Here is a 24867-nt window from a genome sequence, read left to right as displayed (position 1 = left end):
TTTTGTTCTCTTTTTCCAGCGAGGAGTTAACACCGACAGTGGAAGCGTGACCAGGGAAGCCTCTTTTGACAAAATCAGCCAGTAAGTTATCTTCTGGGTTTGAAATGTTCAGATGAATCCCCAATTGACTAATTATTTGAAATATCTAATAAACAAAAATAGAAGCCTGCCATTCCCAGTTCAGATGATCTCACTTCGATTGTATTTTTCTCATGGTAGCAGAAAACAGAAGAAAAAGAAGCCTGATTCTGTGTATAGACCCATGGTGAAAATTTGTGAATCAAATCACTTTATTCCAAAAGAATGGAGCATTTTAGCATTTTATGATGGATTACAGTATATTTGTAGCACATCTAAGCGTTCCAGAGGAGAATCCTTTGTAAGATGAATGAGTTATATTGCAGTGCAAAGAACAACATGCCAGTGGAAAACGTATTAATTAGCCATGAGTCCAGGGTGACAGTGGTCTCTGGCTTTTCTATTTCTGTGTATGATGCTACTCTAGCTATGATGTGTGTGTGTGCGCGCGTTTGCTTTGTTGCCCCCATTTTTGTGTGACAACTGCTTTCCCCCTTGCCCTGCCCAACTTGCTTGGAACGCTGTGGCTTTATTCATCTCTCAGTCACATTTATGTGCCACCCATCTCATAAACAGTCATTCTGGCACTGCACAACAATAAGTAGAACAACAAATGTATAGAAACAATTATTGTAAAAATATAAAAAAATCATATTAAAATAAATTAAAATATGCAAACCACATGAAGAGAGTAAAAGACCAACCACAATGAAGCCACCTAAGAATGCCTCTAGGACCCTGGGATCCCGTAACCTGTGGGGTCTTGGGAACCCACCATCCCAAGACATAACCAGGTCTTGAGGAACCTCCAGAATGATGACAGGATTAGAACTAACCTGACTTGGGGGGGTGGGGATATCCCATAAGGTGGGCACCGTGGTAGAGAAGGTGCAGATTCTGGGACCAACCAAATTTAGGTCCCTGGCAGAGGGTCCTTGTGACCTGCCTTCTCCACCACGATGCAGTTGAGGAGAGGCCGTCCCTCAGATATCATAAACCTAGAGAATTATTTCCCTAATACAGGTAGTGCTTGACTTACGACCACAGTTGAGCCCCAAATTTTCATTGTTAAGCGAGACATTTGTTGAGTGAGTTGTGCCCCATTTTATGACTTTTCCGGCCACAGTTGTAGTGAATCACTGCAGTTCTTAAGTTAGCAAGCTGGTTGTTAAGGGAATCTGGCGTCCCCATTGACTTTGCTTGCCAGAAGGCTGCAGAAGGGGATTGCCTGACCCCGGGACACCACGACCGTCGTAAATGTGAGTCAGTTGCCAAGCATCTGAATTTTGACCACGTGACCGTGGGGATGTTGTGTGAAAAATGGTCATAAGTCACTTTTTTTCAGTGCCGTTGTAACTTTGAACAGTCACTGAATGAACTGTTGTAAGTCGAGGACTACCTGAACATGAAACTCTCTCACGGTTTTGTGCAGAATGTCCTCGAATGCAGAAATGGATCCCAGTTCCACCTCTGACTTGGGCCAGATGCTATGTTAAAAGTCCCCTGCGCACACATTAGGCATACTGTAGTGTATAGCCTCCATTTCCATGTTATATATTGTGCCTGGCTCATTTTTTGCAAAGAGATTTCCATTTTTTCTGGCAGTTTTCTCTGTCTGGATTAGCAGAGGTTTCCTTGCATTATAACCATGGGGCATTGACTGATCTTCCTGTTGCCTTTTGACAGCTGTGGATCATCTGGGCCTTCTGTCAGTACAAGAGCCCCCTCGACGTGGTACAGAACAGCTTGCAGCTTCTCACTTGTCAAGACTCACGTGCTCAATCTTTCGCTAGGCTTCTTCCAGCCTCTTGGCCCGGTGTTCTTGGCTGATGGCCAGTCTCCCGATTCTTTGTCCACGCTGGGGAAGCGGGGGAGGGGGGGGGCTTTGATACGGAGTGCTGGCACCTAATTGGGCTATAAGGGAAAAACCTTCCCAGTCTTTTCCTCAGTTTCTGCATCTGTAAGAATCTTAGGACTGATCTACGTGCAAACCGATCTGTACTTAAGAAAAGATAACAGAGGCTGCTGCGCATTTTTGGAAAAAAAAACCCACAACTCCTTGTCTTCTTTGGAGGAATTCGATGGCGGTGTTATCACTATTCTGATCACTGAAGATGGGTAATGTGGTGGGAGGGTTCTTTTACATTTTTTATGACTTAGTTTGCATTTCCCAAACTGCTATGCAAACTTAAGATACACGAGCTTCAATATTTATAGATTTCTAAATGTTATAGTTTGGGGACGTCTATGATTTTTATAAAAATCTAATAGAGAAAAATGCCCCAAGAATATATGTCAGAATGGAGTGGAGTGGAGTGGAATGGAATGGAATGGAATGGAATAGAATAGAGGTGGAAGGGACCTTGGAGGTCTTCTAGTCCAGCCCCCCGCTCAAGCAGGAGAACCTATACCATCTCAGACAACTGACTGTCTAGCGGCTCTAGCCTCTTCTTAAAAACCTCCAGTGATGGAGCGCCCACGATTTCTGGAGGCAAGCTGTTCCACTGGTTCATTGTCCTCACTGTTAGGAAGTTTCTCCTTAATTCCAGGTTGCTTCTCTCTTTGGTCAGTTTCCAACCATTGTTTCTTGTCCTGCCCTCTGGTGCGTTGGAGAATAATGTGACCCTCCTCTTCTTTGTGACAGCCCCACAAATACTGGAATACTGCCATCGTGTCACCCCTATTTCTTCTTTTCTTTAGCCAAACCCAAGTCCTGCAGCCATTCTTCATATGTTTTAGTTTCCAGGCCTTTGATCATCTTAGTTGCTCTTCTCTGAACTTTTTCCAAGGTCTCAACATCTTTTTTGTGATACGGTGACCAAATTGGTTGCAGTATTCCAGGTGGGGCCTCACTAGGGTTTTATAAAGCGGTATTAAGACTTTGTGTGATCTTCATTCTATGCCTCTGTTTATACAACCCAGGATTGTTTTGGGTTTTTTTGGCTGCTGCTGCACACTGCTGGCTCATAGTCAAGTGATCGTCCATTAGGACTTCAAGGTCCCTCTCACGATTGCTGTTTTTGAGCCAAATCTCGCCCAATCTGTACTTATATCTTTGATTTTTCCTGCCTAAATGTAAAATTTTGCTTTTCTCCATGTTAAAACTTATTTTGTTGGATAGGGCCCATTGTTCAAGTTTGTTAAGATCTTTTTGGATCCTGAGTTTGTCTTCTGGGGGTTGGCTATTCCTGCCAGTTTAGTGTCATCTGCAAATCTGATGAGTTCCCCTTTAATTCCCTCATCTAAGTCATTGATGAAGATATTGAAGAGTCCTGGGCCTAAGATGGAGCCTTGTGGTACCCCACTGCTTACTTCTCTCTGTGTTAGTGAACATAGTGAATATGTTTCAGTGAAATGAATATATAAAAAGAGATAGCCAATAGGGTCTACGACAACTTGCCACAGCCAACTCGCCGTGGAACAAGAGTTACACTAATATCGTAGAAATAGTGGAACAGAATCATTAAAGAAAGGATGCCAAAGGAGGGACAGAATTAAATGTGAATGACAAAAAACTAAAATAATTTTTTAATTATTTTAAACAGTTTTATTGAATTGTTGAATTGTTTCGCAGTGAACTGTCCCATAGTAATTGGCCATGGTGAGTTGTCCTGCGGCATGTTGGCCATAGTGAGTTGGCCACGGCGCATTGATTGTGGCAAGTTATCCCATTCCATAGCCAATACAGGAAGGATTAGCCAATGCACATCAGAGTTATGTCACAAATGACACCCCACTGGTGAAAAAAATCGTCTTTTCCCTCAAGGAAGGGGCTCTGTGGGCTACCTTTCATCAGCACTTTGCAGAAAAGGATCTCTTCTCAGGCTCACAGGAATGATGGAAATGTTACTACAACCTCAGGATTGAAGCTTTGAAGGTGGACGTCCGGAGTTTGCTTTGTGTGTTGTGCCTTTCTCCAACCTGAACGGTCTTCCCAGCTTTTTCCTCAACAAGACAGCCTGCTGGCAGAGGGGCCAGGGTGGTTTTCCATCGTTCTTGCTCCCAGACAGGCTGTTCTCCCAACATACTCTTTAAATGATCTGTACTCCCTCTTGATCTCAATTCTACAATTATTTTCTGATCTTCCTGATGCAGCCTGCTGGCCTTCATTGCACACCTTCCTCTCCGCTTGTGAGGAACGTAGTGAGAGGCTTGGAGTAAAGACAAAGATCCACCTTTTTGCTCATTATTGTTCAATGTACCAGTTCTCTCATCAGTGAGCTGCGTGGCTGCCTTCCTTTATGTTTAATTCGTTTTTGCATTTTCATTTTCGGCCTTTGTGCTAAACTGTAGCTTTTTATTTGCCAGGGATATAATGGCCTTAAGCCCTTGCAAAAAAGGATTCCTTGATGTTCAGAGAGGGCAAATCTCATTACTTCTGCTTCTTTTTCTCACCCCCATGGTGACTCTTTTCTGCGGAGTGCCAGAATTGCATGGCCTTGAGGTGCTCAAGTGATTATTGGCTAAAATTACTCAATTTTACTCAACTTCCAGAGGCGTGTTGAGAGCAGGGCTGGGCAGATCTGGCTCTCTTCTTGAAATTGAATGTCGCCTCTTAAGCTTTGGTAGCATGTCTTGAAAACGTGTAGGACTGTAGCCGAGGCATGGAGCAGAGATCATAGTAATCAAATATATTTCTGCAGTCTGGTTGGCAGAAAAAAGTCTCAAATGTTGAATGCTACCAGAAGTAGTTAATTTCTTAGCTGGCATTCTTGAAGATATTGATTCACACCTGAGCTTTTCTGACTTTACAGGAATTTCCTTTCATTTCTGTTGAGAAAGAGAAATCACCTATGGATTACTCTTTATTATTGTTCAACCTTCCCGTCAGGCTCCAAAAACTTAAGAAAGACACATAATTCTTCCAAGCAGATGTCTTCATTGTTCCTCATCCAGTCAATCAGAATAGAGCTGGAAGGGACCTTGGAGGTCTTCTAGTCCAACCCCCTGCTCAAGCAGGAGACCCTATTATGCCATTCAGACAATTGGCCGTCCAGTCTCTTCTTAAAAGCCTCCAGTGATGGAGCGCCCACAAGATCTGAAGGCAAGCCGTTCCACTGGTTAATTGTCCTCATTGTTAGGAGGTTTCTCCTTAGTTCCAGGTTGCTTCTCTCCTTGATTAGTTTCCATCCATTGTTTCTTGTCCTGCCCTCTGTTGTTTTGGAAAATAAGTTGCCCCCCTCTTCTTTGTGGCAGCCCCTCAAATACTGGAATACTGCTATATACTGTATATCCATAGACAGAATCTTACCAGAATTTAAAAAAATGTTGACACCCCCATAAAGCATATACTCTGGGAACTGTTAAGGAGGAGCTGTCTTCCCCCTCTTTCTCTCATACAGATTGAGATGAAAGTGATTGTCTCTTGCTCCTTGGAATGCACCCCTCCCTCCTGGAATCCAGATTGCATCCCATCATACTTCCTCTCTTCTTGCATCTCTCAAGTTCCATCATCCTGCTATGGTCTAGAAGAAATGTAACACTTTTCTGGATAATAGATCAGAGATCAGGTGTTCATTCTCTTGCTTCCTCACATCTAGACACGAGCCCTTGTATCTGCACCAGCTTTCATTTGGATTGATTTTTTTCTATTATGTGCACCAAGACATTTTTGACTCCAGGTGATCACATAGATAGATGAATGACAATCTATTCTCTTAATCTGTTCTTTCAAGTCTCCCCATCGTGCATTCATCACCACCTTGCTGTTGGTTGTTTTCTTCTTCTCCTTCCTTCTGCTTTTCCCAGTACAGATAGACCTTGACTTATAACAGTTCTGTCGCTAACATTATAAATTATTCTGGCAGGGGGGATTTATTTGGAGGTCTAACAGAATAACAGAGTTGGAAGGGACCTTGGAGGTCTTCTAGTCCACCCTCCCCCCTCGTGCTCAGGCAGGAGACCCTATAACATTTCAAGCAAATGGTTGTCCAATCTGTTCTTTAAAACTTCCAGTGTTGGAAGTGTTGGGGGCAAGTTGTTTCATTGATTAATCGTCCTCACTGTCAGGACATTTCTCCTTAGTTCGGGGTTGCTTCTCTCCTTGGTTAGTTTCCATCCTTTGTTTCATGTCCTGCCTTTGGGTGCTTTGGAGAATAGGTTGACATTCCCCCCCCCTTCTTTCTGTCAGCCCCTCATCTGTTGGAACACTGCTATCATGTCGCCCCTGTCCTTGTTTTCATTAAATAAATATTCTATCCTATCCATGGCAGTTACTCTGCATATTAGTACAAGTCTTGTATGAATTCCTGATTAGAAATAAATTCCAGATGAACCACTGATAGAGTTAATTTTTGTTTCTCCCTGACCCTTTCTTTTTTTCTCCTGTAGGTTTACGGTAAACAATACAATTCTCCATCCTGAGATTGCAGAATGGTAAGTCATTCCTCACATCTGTGTTCCAGTTGTTGCCTTGACATTTCTGTGTTTGAGCGGAGAACTACTGTGCCTTTGTTTTCATAGGAGACGGGGCCTAAGGGCGTGGGATGTCGAGATGCACGTGGGACAGGAGTGGAGAATCAGCCTCCCCACTCTCTGTTTATTTTTGTAACAAGCAATGTTTAATCTTAAAAAGGAAATAACTCTAAAAAAATAAAAAGTACAAACTAAAAAGACGGACTAAGAAGGAAAAGAAAAAACAGCTAATATTTTATATTCATCAATAGTTACTGTTTTAAGCAATGAATTCATTACTATAGTATGAACAATGCAAGACATTATTGTAAAATATGACAGAATCCTTGCCATAATAACACATATTACTACATCCATTGATTAGTTAAAAACAATTTTTTCCCAACAGACGACACATTTCTGACAACCCTTCCTTAATATCTGAAATAATATAATTTTCCCAGTTTCCTTTTGACTGCTTGATGCAAACATAATTCCTGATAAAATAGTCAAATTCTAACATTTTTGGGATATAATTCATCATTACATTAACGACTTTTAAGATTTAAAGATTTCCCATAAGTATACTAATCTACTTCAATCCCCAAAAGACATTAAATGATCACTTGACCATATCCTGTGGATCAGGGATCCCTCAGATTTCTTAACCCTCAGCATCTGATGCTCACATTTTCTGGGCAGTCCAACACACCCTAAATATAACTTTTTGATAAATCATCCGTCATCGCCAATCTGTAGATGCCATTTTCACATTTTCAAGGACCTGAAGCCATTGCTGTGGTTTTTATCAGAAATTCCAGTTCTTTGCTCTATGTTTGAAATATCTCAGAAATGTCCAGTTTTAAAATGTTCTTGACCTTTTGATGTTGTTGTTGTTAGTTGCGAAGTCGTGTCCGACCCATCGCGACCCTATGGACAATGTTCCTCCAGGCCTTCCTGTCCTCTACCATCTTCTGGAGTCCATCTAAGCTCACGCCTACTGCTTCAGTGACTCCATCCAGCCACCTCATTCTCTGTCGTCCCCTTCTTCTCTTGCCCTCAATCTTTCCCAGCATTAGGCTCTTCTCCAGTGAGTCCTTCCTTCTCATTAGGTGGCCAAAGTATTTGAGTTTTAGCTTCAGGATCTGGCCTTCTAAAGAGCAGTCAGGGTTGATCTCCTCTAGGACTGACCGGTTTGATCGCCTTGCAGTCCAAGGAACTCGCAGGAGTCTTCTCCAGCACCATAGTTCAAAGGCTTCAATTCTTTGGCGCTCAGCCTTTCTTATGGTCCAGCTTTCACTGCCATACATTGCAGCTGGGAAGACCATAGCCTTGACTATACGCACTTTTGTTAACAGGGTGATGTCTCTGCTTTTTAGTGTGCTGTCTAGATTTGCCATGGCTTTCCTCCCCAGGAGCAAGCGTCTTTTAATTTCTTGGCTACAGTCCCCATCTGCAGTGATCTTGGAGCCCAGGAAAATAAAATCTGTCACTACCTCCATTTCTTCCCCATCTATTTGCCAGGAATTGAGAGGGCCGGATGCCATGATCTTGGTTTTCTTAATGTTTAGTTTCAACCCAAGTTTTGCACTCTCCTTCTTCACCCGCAACAAGAGGCTCTTTAGTTCTTCTTCACTTTCTGCCATTAGAGTGGTATCATCTGCATATCTTAGGTTGTTGATGTTTCTTCCGGCAATCTTAATTCCAACTTTTGATTCATCTAGCCCTGCCTTTCTCATGATGTGCTCTGCATATAAGTTAAATAGGCAAGGCGACAGTATACAGCCTTGCCGGACTCCTTTCCCAATTTTGAACCAATCAGTGGTTCCGTGTCCAGTTCTCACTGTTGCTTCTTGGCCAGCATATAGATTTCTCAAGAGACAAATAAGATGGTCTGGTATGCCCATCTCTTTAAGGACTTGCCAGAGTTTGTTATGATCCACACAATCAAAGGCTTTAGCATAGTCGATGAAGCAGAAGTAGATGTTTTTCTGGAACTCTCTAGCTTTCTCCATGATCCAGCGTATGTTAGCAATTTGATCTCTAGTTCCTCTGCCTCTTCGAAATCCTGCCTGTACTTCTGGTAGTTCTCGATCCACATGCTGCTGGAGTCTAGCTTGTAGAATTTTAAGCATAACTTTACTAGCATGAGAAATGAGTGCAATGGTGCGATAGTTTGAACATTCTTTGGCACTGCCTTTCTTTGGAATTGGAATGTAAACTGATCTTTTCCAATCCTGTGGCCACTGTTGAGTTTTCCAAATTTGCTGGCAAATTGAGTGTAGCACTTTTACTGCATCGTCTTTTAAGATTTTGAATAGCTCAGCTGGAATACTGTCACCTCCACTAGCTTTGTTGTTGCTCAGCTTTTCTAAGGCCCACTTCACTTCACATTCTAGGATGTCTGGCTCGAGGTCAGTGACCACCTCATTGTGATTATCAGGGACGTTAAGCTCATTCTTGTATAGTTCTTCTGTGTAATTTTGCCACCTCTTCTTAATCTCTTCTGCCTCTGTTAGGTCCCTGCCATTTTGGTCCTTTATCATGCCCATTTTTGCATTAAACGTTCCTTTCATCTCTCCAATTTTCTTGAAAAGATCTCTGGTCCTCCCTAGTCTATTGTTTTCTTCTATTTCTTTGCATTGTTCATTTAAGAAGGCATTCTTATCTCTTCTAGCTATTCTTTGGAATTCTGCATTTAATTGGGCATATCTTTCTTTTTCTCCCTTGCCTTTCGCTTCTCTCCTTTCCTCAGCTATTTGCAAAGCTTCCTCAGACAGCCATTTTGCTTTCTTGCATTTCTTTTTCTTTGGGATGGTTTTGGTTGCTACCTGTTGTACAATGTTGCGAACCTCTGTCCATAGTTCTTCAGGCACTCTGTCTATCAGATCTAATTCCTTAAATCTATTTGTCACCTCTACTGTATATTCAACAGGGATATGATTTAATTCATACCTGACTGGCCTAGCGCTTTTCCCTACTTTCTTTAATTTAAGCCTAAACTTTGCAACAAGAAGCTCATGGTCTGAGCCACAGTCAGCTCCTGGTCTTGTTTTTACTGACTGTATAGAGCTTCTCCATCTTTGGCTGCAGAGCATATAGTCAATCTGATTTCTGTGTTGACCGTCTGGTGATGTCCATGTGTAAAGCCGTCTCTTGGGTTGTTGGAAAAGAGTGTTTGCTATGACCATCGTATTCTCTTGACAAAATTCTATCAGCCTGTGCCCTGCTTCATTTTGTACTCCAAGGCCAAACTTGCCTGTTATTCCAGTTATCTTTTGGCTTCCTACTTTAGCATTCCAATCCCCCATGATGATAAGGACATCATTTCTGGGTGTTAGTTCTATAAGGTGCTGTAGGGCTTCATAGAACCGGTCAATTTCATCCTCTTCAGCACCGGTGGTTGGGGCATAGACTTGGACTACTGTGATATTGAATGGTTTGCCTTGGATTCGAACTGAGATCATTCTGTCATTTTGAGGATTGTATCCCAGTATTGCTTTTCCTATTTTTTTATTGACTATGAAGGCTACTCCATTTCTTCTGAGGGATTCTTGCCCGCAGTAGTATACCTGATGGTCATCTGAATTAAATTCACCCATTCCTGTCCATTTTAGTTCGTTGATACCTAAGATGTCAATGTTTAGTCTTGTCATCTCTTGTTTGACCACGTCCAGCTTTCCTTGATTCATGGATCTTACATTCCAGGTTCCTATGGAGAAAAAATCTTTACAGCATCGGACTTTCCTTTCACCACCAGACATATCCACAGCTGAGCGTCCTTTCGGCTTTGGCCCAGTCGCTTCATTCTTTCTGGCGCTACTAGTACTAGCCCTCTGCTCTTCCCCAGTAGCATATTGGATGCCTTCCGACCTGAGGGGCTCATCTTCCGGCGTCATATCGTTTTGCCTTTTGGTACTGTCCATAGGGTTTTCATGGCAAAGATACTGGAGTGGTTTGCCATTTCCTTCTCCAGTGGATCACGTTTTGTCAGAACTCTCTGCTATGACCTGTCCGTCTTGGGTGGCCCTGCACGGCATAGCTCATAGCTTCATTGAATTACGCAAGCCCCTTCGCCACGACAAGGCAGTAATCCATGAAGGGGGACCTTTTGATAGAGATATGTTATAGGTGTGATTTCTGCCATGGATTTCATCAGGCAGGAAAGCAACTTATTTAGCCCCCGAAATGTCAGATGCTCTTCCCCTGCTGCTCCTCGCCCCCCCTTCATGTCCACCGTGCAGAGCAGGGCTGGTTGCCTTTGAGGACCCGTCCATGTGAGACGCCGGGCAAAGATGTATTGCCATCCGAGGCCTCAATTCATTAGTACGTTAATATTTCAAATTTGTATGTAACAGTGGAGCTTTCCAGAGAGTCTGTGTCTAATAGTTTGAGTCTGGGACCATAAATAAATAAGCAAAATTGCTTACACATTGTATTGTACATTGAATTGCTGCTTTCAGTTTTAAAATTGATTTTTCTAAATACTGTTCTGAAAGGCAGCATCCAATTACAGTTGCCATTAAATAAAAAAAAGAGGAGAAAATAGAACGGCTGGATTATCAAAGGCCAAGGAATTTTGGAAAGCAGCTTCTATTGAATTAGCTCTTTGAGAAGAGGCTCTTGTGTTCCGCGAGTGCTCTGACCATCTTCTGAGTGCTTCTGTTGCCTACAAGGAAGTATTTCTGTTGCCCAGTTCATGACAGCAGTCATTATATAGTAGCACAGGAAGAAAAATGAAATACTACTTAACGATTCTTGTTAATTTGCTGTAAAATTCATTAGTGTTAGCTGTTGTGTAGGTACAAATACAAATAGATTCATTATAATTAATGTTCCTTCACTGACTACCCAAGGAAGTATTAATTGAATGTCTGGCAGAATGGGCAATGTTATATAAATGTCAGCCTATTATTGCTTTCTTCGGGGATTCATTTTAAAGGCATTAATTCTGATGCATTCTGCTGGCAAATTTATAGATGTTCTCTTTAATTACACTTGAATGTCAGTGGTGTCTGACATTAGCAGATGCCACCTAGAAGAATCAAGAGTCCTAAAGAGGGGCACAGCGGTGATATTGCTTAATTTTTAATTCTTTGTTAAAAGACTTACCTTATTAAACTGCCTTCTGCTGTTGGAAAATAAAGGCCCTTTTGCTCAAACTGGTCAGTTTTGTGTGGCTCAAAGGAGGATACTTGAAGTGACAAACAAAAGAAGATCTAACTCTGTTGTCACATCAGTTGGTGCAGGATAATCATTGTGGACATTTTTGAACCTCTGTTCTCCGGTCCCTCCCTTGCAGTACACAGGTTGACAATGTAGAACAGATGAAGGAGAAGCAAAATACAGCATAGAGTTCACAGCCAGCAAAAGAGAAACATGCCATGGCTGTCCACTGTTGCATCTCTGTGGTCTGGCTTTCTTGTATTCCGCCAGCAATTTCTGATTGAGATTGTTGGACTAATTCACTCACTTTCCAGACTTTCCAGACTAGATCAGTGACTTGATTAAATTGGCTGCTTATTTGGTCAAGGAATCTGGTGAACTGAACAAGACTACTCAGTTATGGGTTTTTTGTGGCTTTGCCTTTCTTCCTTTGTGGGGTCTATGACAAGTCGTCACGGCCAACTCGTCACGGCCAACTCGTCACGGCCAACTTGCCACGGGACAAGAGTTACACTAATATTGAAGAAGTAGTGGAATATAATAATTAACGAAAGGATGCCAAAGGATGGACAAAATGAAATATGAATGACAAAAAATATTTTTAATTAGTTTAAATAATTAAATTGAATTGTTGAATTGTCCTGCAGTGAGTTGGCCGTGGTGAGTTGTCCGATCCTGTCCTTTGTGGTGATCTTGACTTCTTTCCTTCATTTTTTCAGTCTGATTTTGATGCCATTCTCCATGAGTCCTTGGTGTTCTCTGACTTGGTTGTTTCCCTGGAGACATTTTGTTCCCAAGCTGAATGTTGTGAAGAATTGTGCATACAGGTGGTCCCTGACTTATAAACATCCGTTTAGTGACTGTTCAAAGTTACAACAGTGCTGAAGAAAGTGACATGACCGGATCTCAGACTTACAACTGTTGCAGCTTCTCCACAGCCACATGACCAAAATTTGAGTGCTTGGCATCCAGCATGTATTCGTGGTGGTTGCAGCATCCTGGGGTCACGTGGTCGCCGTTTGTGACCTTCCCAGCTGGCTTCTTACAAGCAGAGTCAATGGGAGAAGCCAACTTTGCTTAACAACCACATGATTCGCTTAACAACTGCGGTGATTTGCTTAGCAACCATGGCAAAAACAGAGCACAACTGATGTAACTGCCTTGCTTAGCAATGCCTCGCCTAATCGTAAGTCGAGGACTACTTGTACATGGGTATCCATTATTTTGGAAGATGTTGAACAGGTTGTTTGTTTTTCCTTTTTAGAGTTCTGGGCTGCTCTAGTGCTTCTTGTTTAGATGAATAATGTTCAGGTTCTCCTAAGGGCAGTTGTGTTTTCGCATCGGTAGGGAAGCATTTGGTTAATGGGAGTTGGGCATTTTGTTTTTTTTATCCTTGGGAGTTATGCATAACTTTTCCCAAGCTAAGGGCCAGACAAAAGCTGTGAGTATCAGAACAAAACGTTACATCGAATTTACATTAAACATCCTTGCTGGGATTATCTTTCAGCCTTGACTGAACAATAGTGCTGCTGATACAGTAGGTCTGCTATCCTCTCACCGAGTTTAAATCCCTCACCCTTCCTAAGATGCTAAATGTGGCTCTTAGATGGACAAGGGTTGTTGTCCTGCACTTTAGAGCTATTAAAGTGGAATGTCCTTTGAGTTGAACTGGACTTACCCTTGTAGTTTTCTTGACTATACAAAAAAAGTGGTGCATTCTTGTTTTCTTTGTATGCTGTTTTGACTTCTCAGACTAATATATAGTTTTAAGATTACTGGGGGGGGAAGGGGGGGGCTCTATTAAAAAAAGTAGCCAGGTCAACTCTATCTATTTTTCCTGCCGATTTGCATTCTGGATCTTTAGACTTAAACAGCATTTATGGCTTGAGTTCTTTGTATAACAACCACAGACCCAGTGGACCAGGTAGTGCCTTGTGCAGGGCTCTTCAGATCCAATGCCCACCTGGTCTTACTCTTTTGATTCTTTTAATAAGAAAAATGATGGTAAAATGAGAGGAAAAAAATGCCAGTGTCAGATCTGCCAGCAAACCACTGCACCCCTGCTTCTCTTTGAGGGCATCCTGCCATAAAGTAGGGGGAGGGGGGAGGGGAGGAAATAGGCGGGGGGGGGTTGATACGAACCAGAAGTGTCAACTGGAGATAACGCTCGCTCGACAGATCCAAGAACACTGGGATGGGAACAGAATGCAAACAGCCACCAAAGAGGCGCCAAACTTTAGAACTGTTACCAAAGCAACTGGTTTGAACCTTATTGGACACGAACAAGAAGACCAAGGGGGGAACGGCCTGGGAGAAGAGAAAATCACGGAGTTTACGTGGGAATCCTCAGATCTGGCTTTGCTTAGCTGCAACCATTTGGCTTTAGTAAAAGTATACTTTGTGCCACAAGTGGAGTTGAGGGTCTTCCTTTCCTAGATGCCCAAGCTGGGACAGGCCTGACATCTAGCCTTCAACAGCAAACAGATTATTTGAGATTCCCCTCTCCCGATACGCCTTCGTTCAAATAGAAACTAGTTGGTGGGTACAGCTGATGCTTCGCATGAAAGTCCGTGGCCTGGAAAAAGAAAAAAAGAAAAAGCTGAGCTGAAATGAAAGGCAACACCTGGGAGATCTGGAAGGGATTATGTGGATAATCTCACCAACTTTGTGTCCACACTCTACCCGATACCCATTTTGTGAGAGCCGCTTTCGAAATTCTGAAGGTGCCCGTTAAGATTTGTGACCCTTGATGTACGTCTGGAGCCCACGTATTGGGCAGAAATCTTCTCTAAATTTAAAATGTCCCTATGCAGAGGGGACCAAGGCTTTGAAGGATTTATGGCTGAAGTCCAGAATTGGAACAAGCGCCTCAGTCAGGAGACACAAAGCAAATGGAAGACCCAGCCGTTTATGGGAAACAGTTGTAAACAGCACAACTGTTTTTGTGCTGCTTAAGGAAAGTGCTTGATTACTGAGATTGTGTCAGGTTGCCCCGGCTTAGGCACTTAAGAAAGAAAGACCCTCGACTCCATATGTAGCGAAAAGTATACTTTCACTAAAGCCAAAGCCAGATCTGAATATCCCCCGTAAACCCAGTGATTTTTCCCTTCCCCGCTTGGTCATCTTGATAGTGTCTAATGATATTCACACTGGGTGTTTTGCTAACCGTTCTAAGGTTTGATGCCTCTTTGGTGGGTGCTTGTATTCCCTTGGATCGTTCATCCATTGTCTCTGCTTGGCACTTCTGCTTCCCGTCATTCCCCCCGCCCTGTATTCCCCCATTCCCCCTCTCCCCCCTCTTTATGGCAGGCTGCCATCAAAGCGAAGCAGGGCTGAAGTGGTTGTGACAGATTGCCTCTGAAGGACAAACTCCTCCTCTTCATCTCTTGTTCAGCTTGTCTGGAAACTGCAGAATCTGCTTGGTGTGTAGCTAGGATGGATTGGTGAGCCGCATTATTGCTTGGACCTGGTCCTGAGCACAATCAGATTATATGCTTGGATAAAAGGAGAAATGTCATGCCAAATGACACCCACCCTTTAATTAGAGTACTAAGCCTGTCATCCAGACCTGAAGCACCTGACATGCCCCAATAGCTTGAGCCAGAATTTGAAACCAACTGGGAGCCTTGCTTTCAGTGGCGAGAGAAGCCAGGCCTTGCGCCTAGGGAGGAAAAACCACACGCCCGGGAGTAGAATGGGCCGTCCTGACTCAACAGCAGCAGTGACTGTGGGAGGGGTCCACGAGCCTTTGGGTAGCTTTTGACAGCTTTGCGGTCATGGCCAGAGAAGTCAGAGATAGAAAGGTAAACTCCTCCAGAAGCCTACATGATCTGTGGCTTTTTCTCTGAAACTTCCCCAATCTGGCACGCTCCTGATGTTTTCAGCATTCCCCAGTAAGCGTGGCCCGTACTGGGAGTTGGGGCACACATCTGAAGGGAATTCAGGCAGATCATTCTGGGGTTTAAAGAGAAAATCCTTCTGCCAAATACAACTCAGGGCTCAAGGGCCCGCTGCCTTGGAAGAGTGAGGAAAATTCTCAGGGACGACTCACACCCTGGACGGTATCTCTTTACTCTCCTCCCATCGGGTAGGAGATACAGGAGTATAGCCAGCCGTGCCAACAGGCTGAAGAACAGCTTTTATCCATGGGCTGTCAGGCTCCTGAACGGGAAATAATTTTATAAACTTTATGTATGATTGACTTGTGAGGCCGGTGTGTTGTGCAATCAGCTCCCATGGTGTAACAAGATGGTGGGTTTGTTGTCACTGTGAGTTGTGGTGGTGGGGGGCACAAAGGGAGGCTCAGCCAATCTCTATACATGGTTGTACTTTAACAGTAAAGGTTCATTCATTCATTCAAGAGTTATGCTTCTGAAAATATGAAAGTTGCTAGGAAGCGCTTGATTGTCTTGACCCATTTTGTTTCTGCATGGCTCAACTATCCTTTTGTTGTACTGGACTACTTGTGATTGTATAGCTTTGCTACAAAGAACAATGTGGACTCAGTTTTAATGGTTAACTGTTTGGCAACACGGTCTTTTATGGTTATTCGTGAGATAAATGTTCATTATCAATTAATTTTCAAGCCAAAGCTACTGCCGTTAACCCTCAAGTTAGCAACCAGTCACAATGGGCCCCCCCAAAAAAGCTCCTTGCAGTCAGTTCTGGCGTCTGCCACCGTCAGTCATGGGGCGGCATCCTCGGCCCTGGGCAGCTGGCCTGCCCTTTTGGCCGTTTGCAGGGTTCTGTAGTCATGGTGACTGCAATTTATGACATTTTGCTGAAAACTGGCATTTTACTTTTGGTTTTTGGCAAAAATACTCAGTGAACTTAATGACTGTAGTGTTCGCTTAATGACTGATGCAAAAAAGAGATTGTAAAATTGGATCGGTCATATGAGTGACCCGCTTTATGACTGTCATGACTTACGATCGTCATGGGCAGGCTCCATTATAGTCGTAAGTCGAGGACTACCTGTAAGTAGTTACCTTTTTGTTCCTGCAACAAGTCTGTGAGGAAGGTTAGCACTACTATTCCTGAGATCGAGATAAGATTACCATAGTTCGTGAGCAATTGCCAAGTTCTGCACATTTTTTAAGCCAAACTTTTCCTCTGGGCTTTTACGCAGAGGTATCCGTTTCTCGCATCAGTGAGATCTGCTTTTTGCAAGTAACAAAAAAAAAAAAAAAAAGAATTGTACTTTTAAAACACTCTTCTTCAAGGAAACAGTTTGATAAACAATTTTTATTGTAGGTGTCTAATTAGGACATAGAGAAATTTCTGCAAAAAATGTAGTTTCAATCTGAGTGAGTAGGTTACCTGGGATCTATTTTGTTAGTGGATAATATGTCAGGAAAGATTTCTTAAATCTGAGAGCTCTGTTTTGCCAGGTTTGAAATGCATCAGAGCAGCCCTGCAGGGTTTTCCTTCCTGCCAATGTTGGGTCCTTCCTTGATTGTGATAAACTAACATTATTGTTTTTAGCTACCTTGTTTCTGCAGCCAATGTGAGCTATTGCTTTATAAATGTCTCCTGCATCATTTAAGGCGGGGACTTAGAGTCTTCCTTGGCAGAGAAATGATGATTTCCCATAGAAAATTAGAGACATCCAGGATGTTGCAGTAACTGTTTGGGGCCTTTTGTACCAGTTTCATGATGAAAGGTAGCAGGCAGATCAGAAATCCTTGCTTATTCTAATTGGGATCATAGTTCATGCAAGGGAAGGAAGGAGGGGTTTGTCTACTCCTGTCAACTGTTTTAAAATTATCCCATTCATTTGCGCTGGAAGTTGAACATATTCTTGTATGTCTTTTCTCCCATTCTTGAAATAAATGAGTACATAGCATATAAAGTGCATCCTTCCCTCTTGCTTGCTTGAAGTCTTGAGGGCTTCCATGTATAATGCTTTTTTCTCTTTCCTTCTCTAAAACTGTGTTGAGGCGATGCCCAGGTAATTCTTTGGACTCATGACGTGCCTAGTCTGGATTTAAGCACGGTGCTTGCAAGTCTGGGCATCAATATTTCCAAGATGGCATCTCTCAGACTTGTTGGGCTACAGTTGCCATGCTGAGAGTAAAATTGTGAGAAGATTAAGCCAACATGCCTAGAAAAATACCTGAAAGCCCAAGGATGCATTCTTGCTTTGGAACCTGTTTCAGAAAAATTAAACATGGAAAATAGAATATCAGAGTTGGAAGGGACCTTGGAGGTCTTCTAGTCCAACCCCTTCCTCAAGCAGGAGACCTCATTATACCATTTCAGACAAGTGGCTGTCCAGTCTCTTAAAAATACCAAAATCCAGTTCTGTACTAGAATTAGTATGGTCTGTTATAACATATCTGCAAACACTTCTCAGTACATTTTCTGGGTAAATTAATGCCCAGTCAACATTCTGTTTCCTATTATCTTTTATTTGCTGAAGTCTCATATAATAGTTTTATTCGTTTGCAAGTTCAGTTTGCTGGCTGTTCTTTATACTTTCAAGTTAATCACTTGTGAGCTGTAGGGGAAATTGTTAACCTGATTTTCCTCTTCCCCTTTCCTTTTGAAGCCGTGTGATTAAGACGGACATGGAGTTGGAAGTCCTCCGATACACCAATAAAATTTCCAGTGAAGCTCATAAAGAGGTAATAATTTTTTGCTTCTTTGTGTAACAGCCCTCCCCTTCCCCCCCCCCCCGAAAATGTTCTCAGCTATTTGGATTGCTTAGTAATGGAGTAATGAAGAGCTAGGATCAAACCTGGGAGATAATGTTCATCCTAACAGAGCCACACAATACATCTTGCATTGCCCTTGAACTCACTGTTGATGTGTGGAGAACAAAATGGCTCCACTTAGACTGTTTGGAGAAAGCAAAAGAAGATTCCGGGATGCCAATGAACACCGCTCCACAGCCTGTTTCTTCTGCTGCAGTTCTCTCTGATCGTTTTTAACCGGGTGCTTCGATCACCTGAGTCACAGAGATGATACATAAACATTTAGAGCTGCAGTTTTCTTGATGTTCAAGAGAGAGTGCCGGAAGGAGAATTGCACTTACCTCGTAAGTGGGAGAAGCCAGAAGAATCTCCCGGTTTTAACTCCTTCTGGGTTTCCCTGGATGCAACCCAGTCCATTAAATCATCTCCATGTTTGTAACTCTGGTCAGCTGCAGAGGGGAAAATTCTGCTTTTAAAGTTTTCACGGAATCACAGTGATGTCTGCAGTTTGTTTTCTTATTCCAAAATAATTTCAGGGGGCTTCACAGGAACCAGCGCCAGGTTGTGAATAGGATAGTTGGGAAACTTTATTTTTTTTTCTCCCCAGTTCTCATCCCAATCCTGGCCATCTTCCCATCATTTGCAAATTGGGTTCACTTCAGCGGGGAAGCATGAAGTGAATGCAATTTGTATGTGATGGGAAGATGACAAATGTTGCAAATGTTGTGAGGTGGAGTGGGACATGATTGGCATGATGTAATGAAGTAAGGGACGCGGTGGCTCGGTGGGTTAGGACGCTGAGCTTGTCGATCAGAAGGTCGGCAGTTTGGCGGGTCGAATCCCGAGTGCCGCGTAGCAGAGTGAGCGCCTGTTACTCATCCCAGCTTCTGCCAACCTAGCAGTTCGAAAGCACGTAAAAATGCAAGTAGAAAAATAGGGACCACTCCGGTGGGAAGGTAACAGCATTCCGTGCGCCTTTGGCGTCTAGTCATGCCGGCCACATGACCACAGAGACGTCCTCGGACAAGCGCTAGCTCTTCGGCTTTGAAACGGAGATGAGTACTGGCCCCTAGAGTCGGAAACGACTAGCACACATGTGTGGGGGAACCTTTACCTTTACCTTTAATGAAGTACTGCGCAAATAACTTTTGTTTTGTTATCTCCTGGGCCAGCAAATGACCTCTTCACAGAATGGCAAGAGCAGTGAGAAGACTAGCATTGCCTATAATGTGGCCCATGGGGGCTTCTTTCCAAGTTTGCCTGTTCTTGCAGCAGCTTCTTTAATACAGTCTTGATGATGCAGAATGGCCCCTGGTAGATTTAGATCTATTTGATCTTTTGTTTGACCTATAATTCAGATTTTTTGGATTAGACATTGAAGATGTACAAACAGTTGATTCGGAATGTCAAGAAATGAGCTGTCTTGAAAGCTTCTTCTTATTCAGGTTTCTGTTGGCATCTCTGGAACTTAATCACTTAGTTCTTGAGATGCAAATCAGAATTCTTGTTCTTTTTCGGCTGCTGATATGGCTGTATTTTTTTTTACTGTAGCTGATGAATATCTTCACCGGTACTCATATATAGTCCTGTTTACTCCAGCAAACATTATTCTAGGGTGGAAGGGCTGTAGCTACTGCAGAGCTGTCCTACTTCTAAAGAATGGCCAAATTTCTTACAGTATATCTACTTTTGTGATTATAGGTAATGAAGGCCGTAAAACCTGGAATGAAAGAATATGAGTTGGAGAGGTAAGTGCATTTTTGACATTTATGGCAAAACAATGGGAAAACATTTCTAGGTTAACAAGAAATACTGCAGATAAGGGCAAATGACATTGATTTAATGACAATTATAGGAACTATTTTGAGGTTGTGCTTGGCGTATTACTCTGTTATACAGAAAAGGAATTCCATCAATTCCTTTCATTTTATTAGATGACAGTTGCTTTTAGCTACCTCTTAAAAGCTGTATAATTCTCTTTGCTGAGTGTTACGTAATTTACAGAAACAATTCCTAATAGCTGTTATTAGTGTTTGATGGTGTTCAGTAAACCATCTTTTATAGGTGAAAATACCATGGTTATTCCTGTTACATTACACAAGTATTTATAGCCACCATAAAATAATCTGGAGCTTTTTGTTTCAATCTCTTTTAAAACTGGAGGAAAAGTTGCTGGTTCTGCTGATGTATTTTTATTCCAATCCACAGTGTTAGTTTTCATAATGAAATTGAGGATCACTTACCTTGGCTTGAACCACTCTGCTTTACTTAATAGGACAAGTATGTGTGTAGTCATGCTGATGCAGCTTTGATACCCAGTGCATGGTTGACTTTCCCATATGGCAATGGAATAGTACATTTTAAGCCAGGGGTGTCAAACTCAATTTCATTGAGGGCCGCATCAGCATTGCGGTTGCCCTCAAGGGGCCGGGTGGGTGTGGCCAGGGTGGGCGTGGCCTACTGGGTGGGCGTGGCTAGAGTGCGTACGGCCTACTGGGTAGGCATGGCCAGCTCTACATCGTTCGCATCAAGGGTGCCTATGGGGGCCTGGGCAGGAGTGGGACAGATCTGAGGGTCTCTGGCAGAAGGAGGGTCTTTGGGCCAGGGCCAAGGCAGTGGGGGCCGTTCCCTCACTGTTTCCAGGATGGCTTCACGGGCCGCATAAAACCACTTCCGGCCCCCGGGCCTTGTGTTTGACATGTCTGTTTTAAGCAGTTAAATGCCACTTATTAACAGGTTATTAATACCATGTGTTTTTATTGGCCTCTTTCATGCATTGTGCTAATCCTTAGCCAACATTATTTTAAACCACAAGCAAGCCATGTTATTGCCTTAGCATAATGCATTAAGCCATCCATTAATTTGTCCATGACATTTGTATGTATCTGCATATGAATAAAGCATTTGTCTTAGGAAGTGGAAAATATGTGGGAAGGGAAGGGAAGGGAAGGAAGGAAGGAAGGAAGGAAGGAAGGAAGGAAGGAAGGAAGGAAGGAAGGAAGGAAGGAAGGAAGGAAGGAGACATCCTAATAGCTCTTTGGAGAGACAGAACTGCTGCATGATTTTGAACAGTTCTTCCCAGCTTGAGCCAGCAAAAGAAAAAAGTGTGCTGGGGTACCAAATATGAGTGTGATTACACAGAAGATGAAATGCCTGTCCTTGCCAGAGGCTTACACAAAAGAGTCATTGTGCACAAACACACCCCCTTTAGTTTTGCAGGAATGATATTCCTGCTTGATGTGTACCTTTTGAAGGAGCCATACTGCAAAGCTGCACCTGTAGCTCTTTCCTTAAGGCCTTTTCTATACACACCCACACACCCACACACACCCCGCATTGAAAGGATCAGTGTTGATCCTTTTCAACGGCATGGACTTGGTAAGGTTTTTCAGAAGTGGTTTGCCATTTCCTCCTCCTTAGGGTTGGGACAGTGACCGGCCCAAGGTCATCTGACTGGCTTTGTGCCTTCAGATGCAACTAGAACTCACAAGTCTCCTGGTTTCCAGCCTGGGGTCTTCACCACTGCACCAAACAGGCTCTGTGTTAGCCTATCAACCTCTAATTATGAATCCTCCTGCCTTGGAATAAGGGTGCTTGCAGAGCTGGATCATACTGGTTCTAATAATCAGAGAGGAGTGGTTGTACGGAACAACCCTTTTGAGAGGTTACTGCTGACGAATGCATTCTGTTCCCAAATTCATTTGAAAGTTTTGCTTAGATTTGGGGAATTTGCTCCCTGATGGCCACTACTTAACGTCGTCTTTCCTGACAAGTTCTAAACCACTTTCATGGGTCCTAAGTAAAAATATTCTCAAACTGATACCAGAATGATCATGGTGTTAGGGGCTCTTGAGTGCCATTTAGTGTTGGTGAAAAAGCAAGATGAGAATAAATTTGACCAATATGAAAATGAAGGACAGATGGGGGTGGTGGTTCAAACCAAGCCTCTCCAAAGAAGGGGCCAAATAGTTGGTTCTCTAGGGCAGGAAGGAAACACAAAGTTTGAACACACTTTCTGTGCATGCTTTTGAATCACAGATGAAAATCGTTTATAAAGGCTTCTTCCTTACTTCAATAAATTCTGCTTATTTGAAATTCCTGGATTTCTTGTCATCTGTAATGGCTCATTATTGCCTGCAGGGTAAGCTTGGCACAGATTAAGGAATGGGGAGGATGGGAGAGAGCTGACTGCAAATGTTGGCAGGCATTTGCCGAGTCCTTCAGACTGGCTTGGGAGAAAGTCTGCTCCGTTTCTCTTCCCCTCATTTGTTTCCTTTGGTAAGTGTCTGCCATCTGGATGAGTCCAAACCCAGCCGATGGAATTCACCGTAACTATTTGTGACACTGTGGCATAGCCAAATCCTCCAAGACCCCTTTGAGATGATTGCTCTTTCTGTTATAGACTCAGAAGCCTCGTTGGCAATACGCTGTGTTCTTAAATTGCCATAAATAACGCCAAATCACGGATGTCACAAAGCTGAACTGGGTGTGCAAATAATCCTCATTTATTATGTTTTTTTTAAAAAGTTGGTATTAGGGAAAGGTTTGCTTGGCTGTTAAAAAGTGATGAATTGGCTGCCTTTGCACAGTGCATACACATTACAAAAAGTAGCTACTGCGGGTAGGCACTTTCTGTTTTTGCACAGTGAATCATTCAGGTTTGGTTTGCACCTGCTAACCTTCAAAAATCTCATTATTAGCCAGGATAAATTTAATAAGTATGCAATAATGGTCAAATAAGCGTACTTATATGTGTTACTTTAGCAATTGTTTTTAACTGTGGCAAGGAAGGAAGGAAGGAAGGAAGGAAGGAAGGAAGGAAGGAAGGAAGGAAGGAAGGAAGGAAGGAAGGAAGGAAGGAGAGAAGGAGGGGAAGGAGGGGAAGAAGGAACAGGAAGGGAGAGAAGAAGGAAGAGAAAGAAAGAAAGAGGGAAAAGAAAGAAGGAAGGAAGGAAAGAAGGAAAGGGAAAGGAGAGGAAGAAGGAACAGGAAGGGAGAGAAGGAAGAAAAGAAGGAAAGGGAGAAAGAGAGAGAGAGAAAAGAAGGAAGAGAGGAAGGAAGGAAGAAAGGAAGGAGTGAGGAAGGGAATTGAAGAAAGGAAGGAAGGTTTTTGATGCTACCTGCCAGATTCCCACAATGAAACTCAATGAGGAAGCCAGCAGGAAGTCGGAAGTTGCTCCTGCTCCCACTGCTTTTTAGCCCACCTGCGGTCCTTCTGTTTCTTTGTTTAGGTAAGGAAATATCTCTGAAACGATGTCCCAATGGACATGGATTGTCTAGTATTTATTTATTGTCTAGTATTTATTTAAAACCAAGATGAGAATTCAGGTCAAACCCTGCTGATGTCAGGCGGTGGCACCATTCGTGTCATCAGTCATAGTTTGGCTTAATGTGGTGGCCTGGTTACTATAACGTGCTAAGATTGCGCCCTAAATCACAAACTAGCCCTTTTTTTTATTAAAGTAACTGGTTGTGGAGCCTTACTTTTTTTTTACCCTACAGTTTTAAATCACCCACCCGGGAAGGAGACAGGAGTTCGGAAATCGGGTAGATAAGACTAGGGAGAAGGGATACTAAGCAGTCACTTTGCATTTGAAATGAGAGAAAATTGGAGCTGGAGGACTTGGGTAGTAAGAAATTGCACAGAAAGGGAGCAGCCACTGAAAGCCGCCCCACCCCCACCCCTTTTACTGTGGATATTACTCTGAGTTGAAGGCAGAAGGGAGTGAATCCTCCCCAGCTCATTGCAGACCAGATGGATTCACCCAAGAACAAACGCTGCAGAAGCATCTGGGGCTACTTCCGAGCTGTTTAAGGCAGCCTGCGTCCACCAGGACTGCAACTCCCTGAATTCTAAGCCAGTTACTTAGGAATTCTGAGAGTTGCAGTCCAAATGTAATTGGGTAGCCTCAGGTGGGGAACCACCAGTTTAGCAGTTTGCATTCTTCTGCCTCTCCTATTTTTGAATTGTCCTTGGAGTGACTACCCTGTTGTGATTCAGCGTCAGCCTGTGGTTCCGGCAGCTGAGTCGGATGATTCTGAAGAGGAGGAGGAGGAGGGGTTTGGAGAGCCTTTGGTGTCAGAGGGAGGCTCTGATGCACTGCAGGACTCTCAGCCTGGCCCCTCCCTCCTCAGACTCAGCTGTGTGAGCATGAGGGATTGGAAGAAGATGATCCACAGCTGGCTCTGTTCAGGGACGCTAGGAGCAGGAGGCAATCTAGCAGAACAAAACAGAGGAAAGCAATGAGGTAACTCGGGAGAAGGCAATGAGAAGCCACGCCTTGGGACTGCTGATAAAAGGGGAATGTGTGGGAGGTGCTGGTTGCTGAAGGCAACCGTTTGAAGATCTTCTGCTAGAGTCCTGGTCTGTTATTCTTGTTTAACTTCTTGTTTAACCTTTTGGATTAAGTCTTGTTTGAACTTTTCGTTTAACTTTTGTTTGAACTCTTTGTAAATAAATTTGGTTGGTTTTTTTCCAGCCTGTTGATTATAAAAAGGGATTGTCCCTGACATTCAAACAGGGCCGGTCGTAGGC

At 43.1% G+C, this 24867-nt stretch overlaps 1 protein-coding gene across 1 annotated transcript in view; it reads left to right on the top strand.

The window, feature by feature from the left end:
• Nucleotides 1-24867, top strand: part of PEPD (peptidase D) — a 178911-nt gene that overhangs the window by 48305 nt on the left and 105739 nt on the right. The window contains exons 6-9 of the mRNA XM_081335811.1: nt 20-81; nt 6409-6453; nt 18188-18263; nt 20034-20080. Of these exons, the coding sequence (XP_081191937.1) occupies nt 20-81; nt 6409-6453; nt 18188-18263; nt 20034-20080 (230 nt within the window). The remainder of the gene's footprint in view (nt 1-19; nt 82-6408; nt 6454-18187; nt 18264-20033; nt 20081-24867) is intronic.

Source organism: Vipera berus (genome assembly GCF_964194415.1).
Source record: "Vipera berus genome assembly, chromosome: 10".
Lineage (NCBI taxonomy): Eukaryota > Metazoa > Chordata > Lepidosauria > Squamata > Viperidae > Vipera > Vipera berus.
The sequence above is the reverse complement of the archived record's forward strand: the minus strand, read 5'-3'. Positions and strand labels throughout refer to the sequence as shown.